The sequence below is a fragment of the Drosophila obscura genome, unplaced genomic scaffold, assembly GCF_018151105.1.
Source record: "Drosophila obscura isolate BZ-5 IFL unplaced genomic scaffold, ASM1815110v1 contig_25, whole genome shotgun sequence".
NCBI lineage: Eukaryota > Metazoa > Arthropoda > Insecta > Diptera > Drosophilidae > Drosophila > Drosophila obscura.
Genome location: NW_024542812.1, coordinates 728253 through 745254, shown reverse-complemented (window position 1 = coordinate 745254; position 17002 = coordinate 728253). Strand labels below are relative to the sequence as shown.

General features: G+C 47.8%; 1 protein-coding gene across 1 annotated transcript; it reads left to right on the top strand.

The window, feature by feature from the left end:
* Window positions 1-351: 351 nt before the first annotated feature.
* On the top strand, window positions 352-3788 carry LOC111078303. Its single transcript, XM_022372909.2, has 2 exons — window positions 352-1512; window positions 1566-3788. Exons 1-2 carry the CDS (start codon window positions 465-467, stop codon window positions 3572-3574), a joined length of 3057 nt encoding a protein of 1018 aa, XP_022228601.2. The 5' UTR covers window positions 352-464; the 3' UTR covers window positions 3575-3788.
* The last annotated feature ends 13214 nt before the right edge of the window (window positions 3789-17002 follow it).

Sequence of the window (17002 nt, the reverse complement as noted above, 5' to 3'; positions counted from 1 at the left end):
CCACACGGCTCCCGAGCGTGCTTAAGATATAAGCTATCAAAAGTGACGCTTTGGACAGCCGCTCAAATGAGTCTCCTTCTACCTCCCGAACGGTGCGACTGCGCTTTGCAGTGTCTTTTTCCACCCCGACAAAGCATTTACGCTCCGCGTACATAGACATCATACATATACCAGCGATATACTTGAAGCACCACATTTTACGACTTTTATTGGGAATCCTTGTCTTTGGGAACCGAAGCCGACCACATCAACCCTACTACAAAAAAACAGATTAATAAATATGTAGATTATGCCGCGATTAGCTATCGTTTTCCCACAGCAACCTTTGGGTTTTCCCTTTGGCATTTCCTCAGTTTATTTTTAGGTATTTGGAATTTAGATATTTGATTTACACTTGCCAAATCCAAAGTAGTTTTATTTTATGTCACTCATCTCGATCGACTGTCAAATTGAACGCGTAGACAATGACGATTCCATTGCTGCATCGCTGCACCAGAATGGTGCTGCTGAAGAAGCAGATCAGGCGCAAGGGCCAGCATCTGAGGGGCTACCGACACCGGGCTTATCGCCGGCTGCGCATGATGCGGCAGATACGCGAGGAGCTGCTCCAGAAGGTGCGCCAGGCGATAGAGGCCAGACAGAAGGATATGGTGCAGATGCAGAGGGATCAGGCACGGCACGAGGCTGGCCGAATGCTGGCCATGTACCAGAGATGGCTGCGCAGTTGGTCCAAGTCGCTGTTGTCGCAGCGCCGGCTGATCGGGCAGCAGGAACAGCTGGAACGCCGGTTGGATCGCAGGCTGCGCCTGTTGCGCAAACAGCTGGGGAGGCATCGCAAGCCGCAGCAACTGCTGGACAGCTGCTTCTCGAAGCTGAGAAAGTCCCTGCAGAGGGCCTCGCAGCTACATCCGACCATAGAGGGCCAGGCGCACATCTGGCAACAGGAGGCCGAGGAGGTTAGACGCTACTTGTCGCAGCCTCACGAGAATCGAAAGGTGTCGCGCAAGTCACGTAGTCGAAAGATGCTTCACGGGTTCTCCGATTTTTGGGAAACCGAGGTGATCCGCAAGAAAGCTCCCCGGGCAGTCCCAATGACGACCAAGAAACTCAAGTCCTCCGGTCAGATCTACGCCGTGCCAGAGCTGGATGCCGAGCAATCGAAGCCAAAGAAGAAAGAGAAAAAACACGCTGTACCCGAATCCGAAACCGAACTCGTTGAGGAACATTTGAATGAGTCCACGGAGAAACTGAAGAAGAGATTGAAGCACCGGGAAAGTGACAGTCGCATCGCCAAGCCAACAATTGAGGAGCTGGAGCAGCTGTATGCGGAACAGGTGGCAGGACGCCACGCAGGACGACAATCAAAGCCAAAACAGACACAAAGAAAAAGCCGCAGACGATCAATAAATCGCCCCCAAATGAATCTGAAGAAATTGCTAGATCTGGACAGGCCCTCCGAGGAAGTCAGCGTAAAAAGTAAAGAAGTGGGAAAAAAGTCAGCAACTAAAAGGGGTAAGAGGAGTTCATTGTTAATGATACAAAACTGAATCATGTACTTGCAATAGATCCGATGGACAGCGGCCCATCGGAAGGCGAAGGCACCAGTGCAAAAGAAAAGGCAAAACGAAACGAAAAGCAAAGTATGCTAATCAGAAAGCGCAAAGAGAGTAGTGGCCTGCCGCAGAAAAAACAAACGCTTTCTAATTTAGGACCGCAATTAAAAGCCGTAAAAAAGCACCCAAAGAAGCGACCAGCTGCAGATAAACCGTCAAAGTTGAATGTTCGTCGACAAAAGTTGGCAGACAGCCGAATAGCCGAAAAGAGTGAGCAAGAAAATGCCTTGACGAAGGAGAAAATAGCTGAAAATAACCAAGATCCGTTCACACCTAAAAGAGACAACAAACAAATCATAGCAGGAGATTTATTTGCGATGGGAACTGAGAATCAGAATTTCAACAACTTGGAGGCAACGGACAGCGAAATATCTATGCACAACATGTTCATGATCGACAAGCAAGCAACGGAAATTGAAGCGAAACCAGTTTCTCGAAAATCTGCTGTGTCCGTAAAGCGAAGGAAAAGCAATTCTCAGTCCGCAAAGCGAAAGAAAGTCAATGCCGAAGTCAAGACAATAGAAATTACACCAATGGATTCGTTCATGCCGAGCAAACTGAAATTACAGAGACCCGAAGAGCCCGGTCCAGAAGGGAATGCCCCAAAATATTTAGAAGAGGATAACAATGAAAGGACGGGGTACAGTTTCCACTTGAAGGACTTGAACTCTGACCCAAGGTTCTCGGGACTGCAGCGCCTGCTGAAGGACGTTATTGAGCAGAACAGTGTCCTGGATGGCGTGCGCGATGTCCACGCTCTAATGTCAGTTGTGGGCAAGCATAATATGTGGAACAACCTGGCGGGTCTGCACAAGGAGCTGCAGGCGACGGGCATCGATAAGTCCGATATTGTGGAGCTTCTATCGAAGAAGTATCTGGATTATCTCACGGCGATTGTGAACGAGCATGTGAAAAATCCGACAGCAGGGTTAAGGTCTGCCAGCACGTCCAAGTACAAAATCCGTATCATTGATGTGCCAGCCGAGATAGCCCAGAACATCGGATGGCTCAGTGAGCATACAAAGGGGCCCCAGGATTTCGAGGAAAGTCCCTCGCAGCCCAGCCTCTACGAAATGGGCAATGCCTCTGGGGTAATGGACAGAGATCTGCTGAAGAAACTAATCGCTGATGAATTGCAAATGGAACGCGATCTGCGCGAGGAACGGCGCAGGAAACTCTTCTCCGGCACCTCCGGTCGATTCACATCAACGTCCAGCATGTCCCTGGGTGAAATCGAGCCGAACGAACAGAAGAACCTCGAGACTGTCGAAGTGCGATACTCCGTGAGGAGCATACGAAATATGCTGGAAACGTACACGCAACACTTTCAGTCGTTGGCCAAGAGCCCCGTTCTGCTGGCCCTCGAGAAGGAGCGGAGCATCACCGAGGCCAAGCTGAAGGCCATGCGGGCCAAAAGTTTGGCCACACGCCCACAGACCTATACGGGCAAACGAAGGCGTTTCGCTAAGAAGAAGAAAGACCTTCGTACCGCCCAACAATTGTTCTATTCGCCGCGCCAAACGTGCCGCGTGAAGCACCTCAACGATTCGGACGATTGCGAGTGTAGTTCCGTGTGCTCCGATGAGACTTTGGTGGATGTTTGGCCGCGTGTCTACGAGAAGTGCCCGCGATGCGGTGTCAAGGTCGAGCTGCCCTCGCCCACGCCCCCCGGAAGCGTTCGTTCCCTGTCCCAGAGCTCCATTGAGGCGTGCGCCAAAAACGAATTGATGCTCAGCACAGTGGCGGACATTTGCATCCATTGCGGCTATATACACGACAAGTACCAGGCCTGCCCCCTGCTGCCCATCTGGCCAGACCCGTTAAAGCATCTGCGGCGCGTGGAAGAGGCAGCTAAAGCCAACAATCTGCTGGAGCCGCCCCAGGAGAAGAAGCCGGAAGTACTCTTGTGCTGCTCGCCCTGTGGGATCCTCAAGAAGGCCACAAGATACGCCGATCGGTAGATGGCAGACTGCATGGTCTCCCTTTGGATGTGGCTTGGGGCCTCTGGAGTGGAGAAACTTTTTCTCTGCAGTGGATAATACTCGCTTCTGCTGAAAAGGGGTTACAAATCAGCTGGCTGAAGCGAAGGAAACATTTTGTTTAAGTGCTAAATAAATTCCAGTAATGAGTTTGCCTCGCCCGTCCGGGGCAGGCCGACGCGTCGGTCGTCCTGCAGCTCTCGGGTGTTCCTTTTTGTGTGTTTTCGTGTTAAATGCTGCGGCAAGTTTCATAAAATATGCAAGGACTCTCCTCACACATACACACATAGATACAAGCCAACACACACACACAATGCACTCACGTAACGGCAAAATGGTTGCAGGCTTTTAATACACTCGCTGCTAACCCCATTCCCCTTCTGCCCCATAGCTCCCGGGTGTATGCAACGAAATTTCTTACGGCACTTCCAGTTTGTGTTTTTTTTCGGCCAAGTTTTTAAGTCGGACCCTGGCTGCTGTAATGGAATTTTATTGCACACTCGCACTCGCCTTGCCTTCTGTTTGCGCAAGCGAAACATGTTTCAGACATTCCATAAACGAAACGCCTCAAAGCAACTCAAATTGGTTTGCATGCCGAAGATCGTACACGCTCACAAGCGATCCCTCAGCAAGAGAGAGAGAGTTTATGAAGACATATCATAAGAGCCGTGCGGAGAGTCGAGTGGAGACCGATATTTAGCAGTGGTACGAGCTGTAACCGTGTGCTGTAACTGGGAGCGGCCACTGGCTGTTAAACGGAGAGCGGTAACAGGCTGGCACATTAAAAGCGCTGTTGCTCTCTTACAGCTGCTGCCCAGAACAGTTCTTATTGGAATGCATGCTCTGATGTTTAAATAGCTTCTAACTTCTAACTAAAACCCTTAGAGCATTAGTTCAACTTCATTCTATGGATCCATTGGCTTAACGTATGCCTTAAAGCATAAATAAAGCCATTGGCGACCAGCAATCGATTCGGCAAACTGTCGAATGCTTGGCAATAACATTTTTGGGATATTAATGCTGGCGATCAATCATTTTCCAGCTTGCGAGTACACCACGCACAGTGCTGTAAGGGACACCGCGTCCGGCACTGGCACTGGGCAGCCTCTTGTGGCCTGTGGCAGCATTTTCATTAAGGCAGTTTCTCTCTCCCCCTCTCTCTCTCTCTCTCTATGTCCTTCTCTCTTGGCTACCATGCCGTAAGTTGAGACGTTTTCATTTGCATTTTTTTTTGTACAAATCGCCAAGATGGCGAAAGGAAAAAAACAAACTGCGTCCGCACATTCCATCTCCTCCTGCTCCTTCGCCGCAACAGGACTCTTGTTCTGTTCAATTTGCGATGACTGCTGTAACATTATCTTGTTTGCTCATGACACGCGACCAGGCCCGTTCCATCCCGGCCCGTCCCGTCCCGTCCCGGCCCACAGCCCTATCAAGTCAGGCCATTTCCGGCTGCCTGGCATTGTCCGGCTTTTGGCAGTTCACTCGCTAGCCGCGATTCACGATTCATTCACGATTTGCGACAGTCTTTTGTCATTTTTCGTCTGGATTTTCCCCGTCTCTTTTGTGGCTTGTCAAAACAAGCGAACAAATGAAATGAAGCGTGCAATTGTCTGCCTATTCGCAACTTAAATGGCCATTGTAACGAGCCCATTGCGATGGCCATCACAAGATGCCGTACACTCGCAGTGATTGCATTTTATTAGCTGTCAAATTTTAATTAATTCTCAACATCTTGACTCTCCTTTATGCATTAATATGCCGAGTTCTCCTACCCTCGCTGGGAAACCCCAAGCCACAATGCAAACCCACAAGACAATGGGGCAACCATACAGAATGGGCGTACCAGGAGTCTGTGGAGTGGGAGTGGGCGGGGGATGTCCTCGACAAAGCCTGCACGGTAATTATTGAGCTCAGGTGTGGGCATGGAATGCATGGAATATCCTGCCTTTATGGAGCCATAAAGGAGCAACAAATTGGACTCCAGCCGTGGCAGGGGGAAAATGTAAGCACAAAGAAAAAACACGCAAGATAAATGGGCCAAGTTACTTTAGAATGGCTACGCTCGAGAACCACTGACGGGGAGAACTGGAAGGGGATGTGCCGCCTGGACTCTGTTCGACGCAAAGTGTGAATAAAAATCTGACCAAAAATGTGAATTAAATGAGCAGCATACGGGGTGGGGCAGAGGTGAATAAATATCTGTGGATTATCTCCACTAGTAAGGAATGTCCGGGGAGCTACTGTAAGCTATAAATAGCTAAACATCGCTCAAAGAAAACACAACTGAGCAGCTTGAATAGAAACAAATTTGAACACAGCCCCACTAACATCTAGGCGGTATCTGTGTATGGGAAATACTTACGATAACTGCAATTTGCACTTAACCCTTGCCAGTAGCAGCAGCAGCAGCAGCAGCAGCAGCAGCCAAACAGGCGCTGCTTCAAGGCCCTCCGCAGTTTCTTGGGCTCCGCTCCTCTGGCGCCTCATTCGAGGCGTTGGCTGCAACGCGTCGGGCCTTGCTTGCTCACTTGGACAATTAGAGGAGCAGCAGCAGCAGCAGCAACACACACACACACACACACACACAGAGAGACCCTTAGCTAACTGGCTCCTGGTAACCACTCCAGCCACTTGAAAAGTTGGCCGCAAAGTGCGAATGCATAATTAATTCCAATTATGAGTTCAGCCAACAACATTGGCAACATTGGCACTCGCCTTCATGCTCGAGACGAGACAAGATGCGTGCAGAGGGTGAGAAAAGAGGAGCACACACACACACACACACACAAACACGGGACCAAGGAAGAGAGCATCGTGGGTGGTAGGAGGGAGAGGGATGGGATACAGACTTATCAGCGCATCGACAGCACGAGGCAAGGCACACCCGCGTTTCCCCTGAACTTTGAAGCTGGCAACTGTCAACCCGTGTGCTCCTTCTGCTCCCCTGCCCTTCTGCCCTGCTGCCCCTCTGCCCCTCTGCTTGTTGCATAGTTTGAGTGAGCCAAGTGCTTGGCATGTTTAAACACATGCTCAAGTGTCATTTAGACAGTTATCTGTCCCCCCAGCCACACCAACTTGATGGCACTGTGGGTGTGGTGGCTCGAGTCCTGCATCTCTGGAATATCGGGCGCATCTTGGTCGGAGGCAGACAATTGATGGTCCTGCGATAAGTACGTATCCCCTGGCGCAGCCTCAATTACAAAATGCTAAAAATTGCAATATCAATAACATTTTATGTACTCCACAGCAGGGGGCTCCACAGCAGACTGCTGGGGCTGTGGCTCTGACTGTGGCTGTGGCTGCCTCTGAGGGTTTAAGGGTAACAAAAAGTGCTGCGTCTAAGTGTTGCTGCCAGCCTTCAAAGCCGCCTTCACTATTAACGGAAATGCATTCTGGTTGTGGCTGTTGTTTGGAGAGCGTCTCGTCGCGTCGCCTCGCGTCGCCTCGCGTCTCGTTCCGCGACTGGCAGGCTCAAGTGTTTTAATGGATTTTCCAAATGAACAAAAAACAAAAAACATATGAACGCATATACAATACACACACACACACACATACATACGCACATAGTACGAGTATCGTAGACGTAGTATAGTTGAAATATTTTTCTCATTTAGCTTCTTTTTTTTTTGTCCTCCGGCCTGACAAGAAATGTCAAGATTTTGGGCTCATGTTTACCCGTGACATCTCTGCACATGCATCAATCATTTGGACCTGCTGCCGCATCCCGCAGGCCATCTGCGTGGGGTGGGTGGGTGGCTCACTCCATTAAACCAATCAAAAAAGGAAGTTCAGTTCATAAAAGATAATAGCCTGGCTTAGCCGCATGCCGCCTGGCACATGCCGCATGCCACTCAAGGACCTAAATCCGTGGCGCAGCTGCAGCCAGTGCCAGCCAAGTAAAAGCCTATAAATTTGCAGATTATTTGCATATTGCGTCTCCTCCTGGGGCACGTTCATTTTGTTAAGCTTTTCCTTCTATTTTGTGTGTGTCTCTCGCTTGTTTTTTCTTTTTTTTGTGTAATTTTCAAGACAAAGCACAGGAAATTCAATTTGCGCCGATGCACAAACTAATGTAAATCAAGCGACATTAAACGCATAATGCATATAAAAATATACAAAATTGAGACTGCGAGCGCAGGATGCAGGGACGAGCAGAGCCACTAGGCAGAGTGCAGATGGAAGCAGGGAGATATAGATACTGGCTAATATGTGTAGTATCCGAGCATACGTTCAGATACAGGGAATGCCAATCAACAGACTTAGATTCATGGAAGATTATTAACTTAAATAAACTGATTAGCCATGAAACTATTGTTGGATCGAAGCGAGTTTCGTGGCTTAAATTCTTTCCTTCAATTATTGCTGTTTACTGATACTTATTCGTTATTATCGAGGCATTGAATAATTCCCATTGTTCCCGGGAGCTTAACGAAAAATGTCAACTGTTCAGCTTTAATCAATTTAAGGCTGGCTTCCTCCTCCGCTTCATAATTGCCTTCACATGCCGCTCAAACTGAGCGCTTCTTTGGTGGGGTGGCGTACCGAGGCGAGGCGTGACATGGCAAACATGTCGCCTGTAATTCGCGACACGCTGCAGCGCTGTGGCCAGTCCCTCAATGAAATTATCCGCCTGTCAACGAGTTAATCGAACAGAATGTGTGAATGGCGCCTCAACTGCAATCCGAATGCCTCCGCGTGACTGTCAGCAGCATGGGAGGCGGGGACAGGGACAGGGACAGGTACAGGGACATGGCTGCATTGCATCATTGTGGAAATCATTGCCGGACGGATGGCAAACGTTTTTAATTTATGCGTTTCCATGAGCCATGAGCCATGAGCCATCATCCCAGAGGCAGAAGCCTGTCCAGGTCCAGTGGCTGGCTCTTCCTTTAAATCATTTTTAATGAAATCTCCTCTGGGCAGCTCTCGCTCCACTCAATGGGTGACTGGTGACTGCTGACAGGCAATGCTAATCGGAGTGCTGCCGTTTGATGAATGAGTCATTTGCTTAGTAATTTAAGCATTCAGTATCCAGTAAGCGGAGGGCAGCTGGGAGGGTCAGCTGGTACGAATATGGCTCTAAGATTTGTGTAACCAAATACTCATTACATAAGTAAAGTCGGTGGCAAAAGGGCAGAGGAATATGCTGATGTGAGTGGTTCGGCATCCCCCGCCGCGTGCTATTTAAGCCGAAAACAAATATTGACTGCAAAGTCAAATGCCTGACGAGACGAGGAAGGGTCCTGGGCACAGCATTTAAAGTAATCGAGTGTTAAAAACGGCAAACGCAGGCCAAACACTGGGCCAGGCAAGGCCAAGTCAAACAGAACCACCAGGCGCTGCTCTGCATCCTCCCCTCCCACCCCAACCCTTTGCAAATATTTAGTTTCTCATAAATTACGAGTTGTGTGGGTGTGGGTGTGTAAGTGTAAGGGGGAAATCAGAGAGTCAGGGCTTTAATGCCTCATTAAAATATGCACGATGGCAATAAAATTCAAGCTGACGCCGCTGGAAAATGTTGAAGCGATCTGCGATCTGCGACCTCTAGTCCCCCAGTCCTCCAGTCCTCTGGCAACCTTCAACCTGCGGCCGTGTCATAAAAATCTTCGAAAGCAGCTTGACAAAGTTTTCACATAAAATAAATTGCTGCCAAATAATAGTCAGGAAACCCGTTAACGTGTCGAAGGCGCTGACGACGGCTGCCTGCCGGTTTTCCGTTTCCCTGGCTGCCTGGCTGCCTGGCTGCTTGCCTGCCCTTTTTGGCCAACGGCAATTGATACGAGGCCGGGCAGAGGGATGAAGGCTAGGAGCTAGGGATGGATGGGTGGCTGTTTGGTTGGTTGGGGGGTGGTGGGGAATGCTTCGAGCCATCAACTTGTTGTTTATTAAATTACAAATAAATAATGAGACTGATGGCAGTTGAACTGCTCCGCCTCTTAACGCCTCTTAACGCCTCTCAACGGCTGCCTACTGCCTGAAGTTATTAAAAACTTTACAAAAACAATTAACACAGTCAGCCGATGGGCAGGGGAGGGCCAAAAAGCCGGAAGGGTAAGAGGCTTTTGCTTCCTGTCAAGCCTTTTAAAGCCAAATGACAAATGGGAAAAGTGCAGGAATATTCTTTAAGCTGCAGTTCCACTCCAATTCTGCTGGCTGGCTGGCACGGTGGCCAGAGCATTAACCAAAGTTACAGCCGCAACAATAACCGGGAGTAGCAAGAAGCAACCCCAACCCGCACCGCAACCCATAGTGGGGGCTGGAATTGGAATTGCAGCCGCAAATAAATTTGTGCACAGCAAAATATATGGCAAAAATATAAAGAATTGCATGTGCATAAAAGTGAAGCCAGAGCAAGAACAATGCCAAAAGCAACAAGCAACGAGCAGCGAGCTGCTGCCCCCTTTTTTCATTACAGCCAGCCCTCTGCCTCTGCCTCAGTCCCATTCCCATGCCCAGTCATAGTCACAGTCACAGTTCCCCAAGGGAGTGAGACAGGGACAGGAACTGCCAGGACGGAGCCGGATACGGATGGGTTGGGTTGGGTTGGGTTAGGTGTAGAGATACTCCGGCCATTGTTTGCAGGCGCGCGCTCTGATTAGAGCAACAAAAAATAGCAAAAAATAAAAATATACAACAAGAGGTATGCAGTCTCTCTTTTACGAGTACTCGTATTTGCTGTGTGTTCTTCGTTGTATTTTATTCGCCAATGCGGAATCAAAGGAAGCCAAAGCATATCTTTAAACACCGAAAATTGAAATAACTCTTTCGTTTGTTCGAGCTGAAGGAAGCTGGGGGAACCCAATGCAGAGAGGCAGGTGCCATACAGTAGCACTATATACTATACAGTTACTTAAACTATATATATATATATATGTAACAAGCAGACCCGCGCGCTTCGCTGCTTACTAAATGCATTTATTGTTTTGGCATTCATCGCAATTAAACAATGATAATTATCATTATTATTTCGATTATAATCGAAAGCAACAAATTTACTTAAACAAATTGCAATATTTTCAGAAAACAATTTTTCATACATTCGTAAATGTTTCTGTTCTACAGAATGACACAAAATGAAATGAAATACTATTCTTTATTAAATTAAATAATTTATAATTTTAATATTTTGTTTAAAATAAATTTAAAAAATTAATAAATAAATTTAATTAATATATGCTTATAATTAGCAATTATTGAAATAACACACATTTTTAAACCAAATTTGAGATTTTTTTTTAATAATTTTTAATTTTTGAGGAACTTATTAATAGAAAAGTAAAAACTTTTGTATAGAAACAATGCCACTTACTCTGGCTATGATTTTATGCATATGATAGCCGCTTACACACAGATTTTTTTCTACCAATTTAAAGTATATATAGATTTATAGTAAAGATTTATAGTATAGATATATAACGTAGATTGAGCTGACGAAACTTTAAAAGTGCTTGAATGGGAGTTACTTGGTTGCAACTGTGGGAATATTTAACTGACAGACTGCCAACGAGTAAGTATACGTAAATATTTGCAAAAGATTAGTTCTTTGCGAGTGAAACTGTTTGCACATGCCTCACCCTCATCCATCTGCACCTGGTATCATGTGATCTCCTAACAGGGTTTATCTGCCCTGATCAAGCTCTCACACCCATGCTGCCTTTTTGCCATGTGCCTAGTGACCATTAACCAGCTGCAGCTGTCAGGGACTTTCAGATGTGGACGCCCTATCACTGTGCCCCTGCACCATGTGCCGTCGCCTCTCTGTCTCTCTGCCTCTCTGGCTGGTGCCACTCATCTGAGCGTGCGTTTTGTGCCCTAACCAAAGCGCTCAGTGTTAGTCTTTGATTTGTCACACCAAAGCGAGCTTTTCATGGCGTCCTGTCAGAGTTCTTTTTCCTATCTGCCAGGACGGACACGCAGACCTGCAGACAGACAGACAGAGCCAGAGACTGTCCCTCTGTCCCAGAGAGTGAGAGAGAGAGAGAGACATAACGATTGGGGATTGTCCTCCTCGCGCGCTACTTTAACTGGGGGAACGGATGGGATCTGGGGGATCTGGGGGATCTGGGGGCTCTGTTGTGCCTGTTTCACGTCCAGTTTTAGCCGTTGGCTGATTTTTGATGAAAAGTTTTCAGTTTCACATTATTCATTCATGTCTTCCCACCCTCCCCCCGCTGGGACCATTCCATGTTTTATCCTATGCAGTCCCATCCTCTCCTCTCCACCCCACCCCACCCCTCCCACAACATGTCTTGCGGTTGAATGGAACTTGCAATTTTTTTTCTATTTCCTCTTATTTTTCACCAAAAAATTTCGTTGTTGTTGTTGTTGCATTTTAATTTTGCGCAAATGGAAAATAATAATCAAGAGAAAATAATAAAATGGACCCAGGCGAAAAAGGTGTTGGCTGCGAGAGAGAGAGAGAATGGGGTGGATAATGGGCGCGGGTCGTATCCTGGGCACAAGATCCACGATGGTGGAGGATTGACAAGGCGACCCGGCCATGACAGCCATCGTCCTGGGGGAGGGTATCGGGATGGGTGAGTGGGTGAGTGCGGGGGGGTTGCAAGCCCGCAGCATTGTGTGGGCTTTGTTTCGAGTGATTCTCCACAAAGCGCAGTGCACTTAATTCTCTTTACGCATACACATAGAAAGAGAGAGAGAGGTGGAGGAGGAGTGAATGGGAGTGGGAGAGGGGGGGCGTGCATGGCAGACATGTATGACAGGCTTTTTATGCCTAAGTATCTTAAGTTGTCAACTTGAAAAGGCAAAAGAAATCCTTTAATTTGCAGTAAAATGCAAAACGCAGCCAGCCACAATTTGTCACAGCCACAGAGGAAGAGAGAGAGAGAGAGGGGTGGAGGCTGTGGCACGAAGCAGAGGCATAGTCAGTGGTGTGGTGCATGTGGTGTGCATGTGGAGAAGAAGGCAACAAGTCGGCTACAGCTTCGGCTACAGCTTCTGGCACGGGGAGCACATTGGACTTTGCCACTTGGCATGCGAGCGCAGGCGAGTGGCGCCTCAAGGTATGCAGTAAATTAAAATGCAGTGACAGTGGCGTGGCGTGGTGTGGGGTGGGTTGGGGGTTGGGGGTTGTGTTGCTCTGGCAAGGAATGACATGGATTCTTCCATGAGGGTTGCACTCTCCTTTGCACTTTTCACATTAAAAACTTTTGCCCGCAGGCCACAGGCCGCCTGCCCACGCACACCCCCACAATACTTACACATAAACTTATAAACGAGGCAGAGGAATAAGAATCCCAGCCTCAGTTTTGACAACACACACACCCACACCCACACCCACACAGTAGCAATGCATTGAGCCATAAGCGTGGGAGAGAGACTTTGATTCATCTCGGGTTGCCAGCAAAATATGGAATTGGCCCTTTGGCAGAAGCGGACACCAGTCCCCCCTCCCCTAAGCACTGGCTCCTCTCTATTTGCATATTCATATATGTACATATGTACATGTGCATGTGTGGGTGAGCCTGGATAGCGCTTATGGCCACGTTAATGGCAAACTGAACTGCAAACTTTGCTGCTGCTGCTGCACCGACGCACGCATACGTAATAAAAGGTGTAAATGAGCAAAAGAACCGACTGCCAGCAACAGAAGGGACAAGCGACTGTTGGCGAAGAGTGAGTGAGTAGGAGAGAGTGAGAGAGAGAGGAGCGATGCCTGGTCTGAAAGTCAGCCAGGTGAACAGGCAGCCAGACATGGACTTACGCCTTGGCCCATTATGAGGGCCACTTGCTGCCGCCTAAGAAGACAGCTGGGTATTTATGTATGTGTGGCAGGACATAGTGGGCTCAAAATGTTCACTCAACATTATGCAAATACGAGTATTTAGGAGGATAACTTATATCTTTTGCAGCTGGAAGTTCTGAGAACACCCAACGGAGTCTGCAATTATTTTTACATTTTAGAGTGAGTTTTATTTGAATAAAATCAGCAGCAATTTGCCCCACTGTGCAGTGTGCTGTGCTGTATGCTGTATTAAACTAAATTTAGCGCCACTTTGAATTACGGCAACTGCGAGTGAAGCGAGTGCAGCCATGAAGCTGACTTCGGAGCGCAGTATTACAATGCCAGAGCCGGAATAGTCACGGGCTTGCTTGTGGTCGTGCTTGTGGTTTGTGGCTGTGGCCTGTGGGTCGCAACGGAGTAGGAGTAGTTCGCTCAGTTCGTATAATGCGCTCCAGCAAGGACATCATGTTTGCAAATTTATGTCGCTGTAAGTTGTGCCAAAGGAAATGCCATAAAAATGAAGAACACAATTGTGCGGGCAGCGGGACACAACCAACGGACGGACGGACAGACAGACAGACAGACAGACTGCCGGACAGCAGGCCAGATGGATGGATGGAACGTTGCCATGACAAGCTTGGACGCGCTTAAAGTGCAATTAGCGCACGTAATTGTAATCGAGTTGCCCACCTGCCCTGGCCAGCCACCCCCCACCTGCCACCTGCCACCTCCCACCATCCCATCCAGTGGCTGGCCGTAAGCCACGCGCCATCCGGCAGGTGGTGGTGGTGGCTCCGGCATTTGCTTCTGTTTCGCCTGCCCACGGGGCTCGCGGCTCGCTCTCCGCATCTTCATACTCTCCCTCCCATTCATTGTTGCTGTGCTTTTTTTTTTGTTGGGGTATACGCAGGCAGGCTGCTTTTTTAAAGGCGACCGGGGAGCTGTAAATAAATTTGGCACTTAATCATATTTACGGATTTTGCGGGCACATTTATTTATGTGTCCCACAGTGGCTCCAGCTACTTACTGCACTTTCCGTACACTTTTCGTACTCTGCCACCGCCACGGATTTTTTTTTAAATATTTTTTTTTTTTGCAATTTACGCGAATTTCTAGGATTTCTTGGCGGAAATACAATGCCAAGGTGTGGGCGTTGCCCCTGGTCTAGGTCCGGGCCCAGGTCCAATTTGTGCCCCATTCTGAAGTGGCAGGCAGCGAGTCGGGGTTTTTGCCTAATTATGCGTTTCAGCATTGTCACGGATACGAGGAGTGCCCAAAATCTGAATTCTCGATTCCTGAAATGTCCTCGACGCTGGCCACGAGGCTAATTAGGCCCAAAGCGCGGCCATTGTGCTCACCGTTAGGCTGGCATTGTGAAGCTCTGCCACACCAGCTCTCGCGTGATCCCCTTTCCCAGGACACTTCCGCACGGCTGAGCTTATAAATAATTTAAGCATTTAACGTCCCGTTGGCTGTGGCTGAAAAAGCTACAAAAAACTAAGCCATGAAATTTGATTTATTTACCAGTTGATTGGACAAGCGGGCAGGGACGATGGATTGGATGGGATTGGATGGGGGGGAATTCAATAAACCAATTTCGATTTTGGTTTTGTTTTTGGTTTTTTTTTTGTTGTTGGCTATTTTGCGGCTTTGCGGGTTTTATTTCATTTTCATAAGTGTTTTCAAATCGATGTTTTGTATAATTTGCGGTTTGTTTTGGAACGGATTTGCGGTCAATGCAACCAAAACACGACGTTTACTGTCACTACCTCTGATCTGTTTAGAGCCTGCAGGATGCAGGACAGTTCTACTGCCGTTTAAAACATTAAAATTTGAAGCATTCATCGGAATGCTTTTACGGCATTCACTCATTACTCCGACAGCGCTCCATCGATATGTATTTCCCCACATACTACTCGTACTGTTGTTGTTGTTCCGGATTATTGTTAAGTGCACGTGGGAGTGGGACTGCGAATGGGTATGGGAATGGGTATGGAGATGCGGATAAAACTGTCACTTGAATGCATTTTCATTACACCTCATTACATTTCACTTGCATCTGCAATTGTGTCACGTTGCTGCTTTTAGCTGCCTGCAGCCTGTAGCCTGCTGCCTTCGAGCCTATGAATGCCAAGCCCGACCGAATGGATTCGCTGACTGAATGGGCTGTGAGTGTTTTTAATTGAAAACAATAAAGTTGCTGCTGCAGAACAGAACGGAACAGAACAGAACAGAACGACTCTGTTGCTCAGTAAAAGCCATTTGGAATTACAGTTGGGCTGGGAAGGCAGGTGTTCAAATCGAATTTGGAATGCTCTTTTTTGGGGTGTGCTGTTTAAGTCTACAGATGCATTTATCCCGAAGGAAATTGAATAGATTTACTTGCAGCTCTATCCCTGGTAAATACTTATTTATACTCAATTTATTAAATAAGTTTTATCGTTAATCTTCCAACATCTTTTATGGCATTTCTTCCATTACAATTTTTAATTGCTCCCATTCTATTTAATCGGATTATTCCATCCGGAAATGGCTTCGTATTCTGTTTATATTTTACTGTATAAAATTTAGCCGTGCTCTACACAAATCCCCTTCGATCCATCACGCCTTTCCTCTGCATAAATTTCGGCTATGCCCCAAAGCATACCCTCACTGATGGAGCGGTTTGGTAGCGGGGTTCTTGGGGCGAGAAGAATCTCTCACTGGTGAGCTAAAAGCTGAGCATTCCATGGATGGGATTGTTCGGTTCGCTTTCTTTGTTCGAGGCGCAAAAGCGCTGGAAATGGAAACGCTGCTCGCTAAGAGACGAGCCATAGATGGGATAGATACGTGCATATACAAGGCCTGTTCGAGGGGAACAATACTTGTACACAAAATGCGAAAGTGATAATTAAAAATCGCGCCATATACGAGTTGATACCAGATATTGTTGTTGCTGCTGCTGCTGCTGCTGCCGTTGTTTTCCCATTGATTCTTTCTGGGTGCCCAGCCTGAAATGTTTATTGTTTATGATTTTTCTGCAGGCAGCAGGCAGGCATGCAGGCAGGATACTCGCATTGCAATCAGCATTGCAAAGGAAGCGTAGGGAAATGGAAAATGCAGAAAAAAATGGATGTGCATGTGGATGTGGATGTGGATGGGGCATGAATGAAGTGATCAATGCGCCAAACAATGATTGACGGCACATCAATGGGGTATCACTAGGGGGAGGGAGTGCCATGAAAATGCCTATCTCTGTGCCTTCCCCAGGCCCTCTGCAGCGGACAAACAATTATTCAAAATTGCAAACGCTTGCAGTTTTGTGCAAAATTAATTTTGCATTTTTAATTTTACATATTCGAAGGAGTCTGCAACGGAGTCTGCGAGGGAGGCAGCACAGAGCACAGAGCACAGCGCACAGCGCACAGAGTCGCAAGACACTCGGCAATGAAATGAAAACTGCTGCGACGACATTCTGCGCCATGCCCTCGCCTCGCCCCTGACAAAGGATTGATAAGTGCTCGACTCGACTCGACTCGACGTGGCTCAACTCGGTTTGGCCCGGGCTTGCTTGCCTGTTCAGCATCACGCGAGCAGTCATCTGGTTATCGGTTACCCCACAAATAGGGCCACGTAGCCCCAAATGGGCAGAGCATGGCCTGATGCTGCTCCAGCCCCAAGAC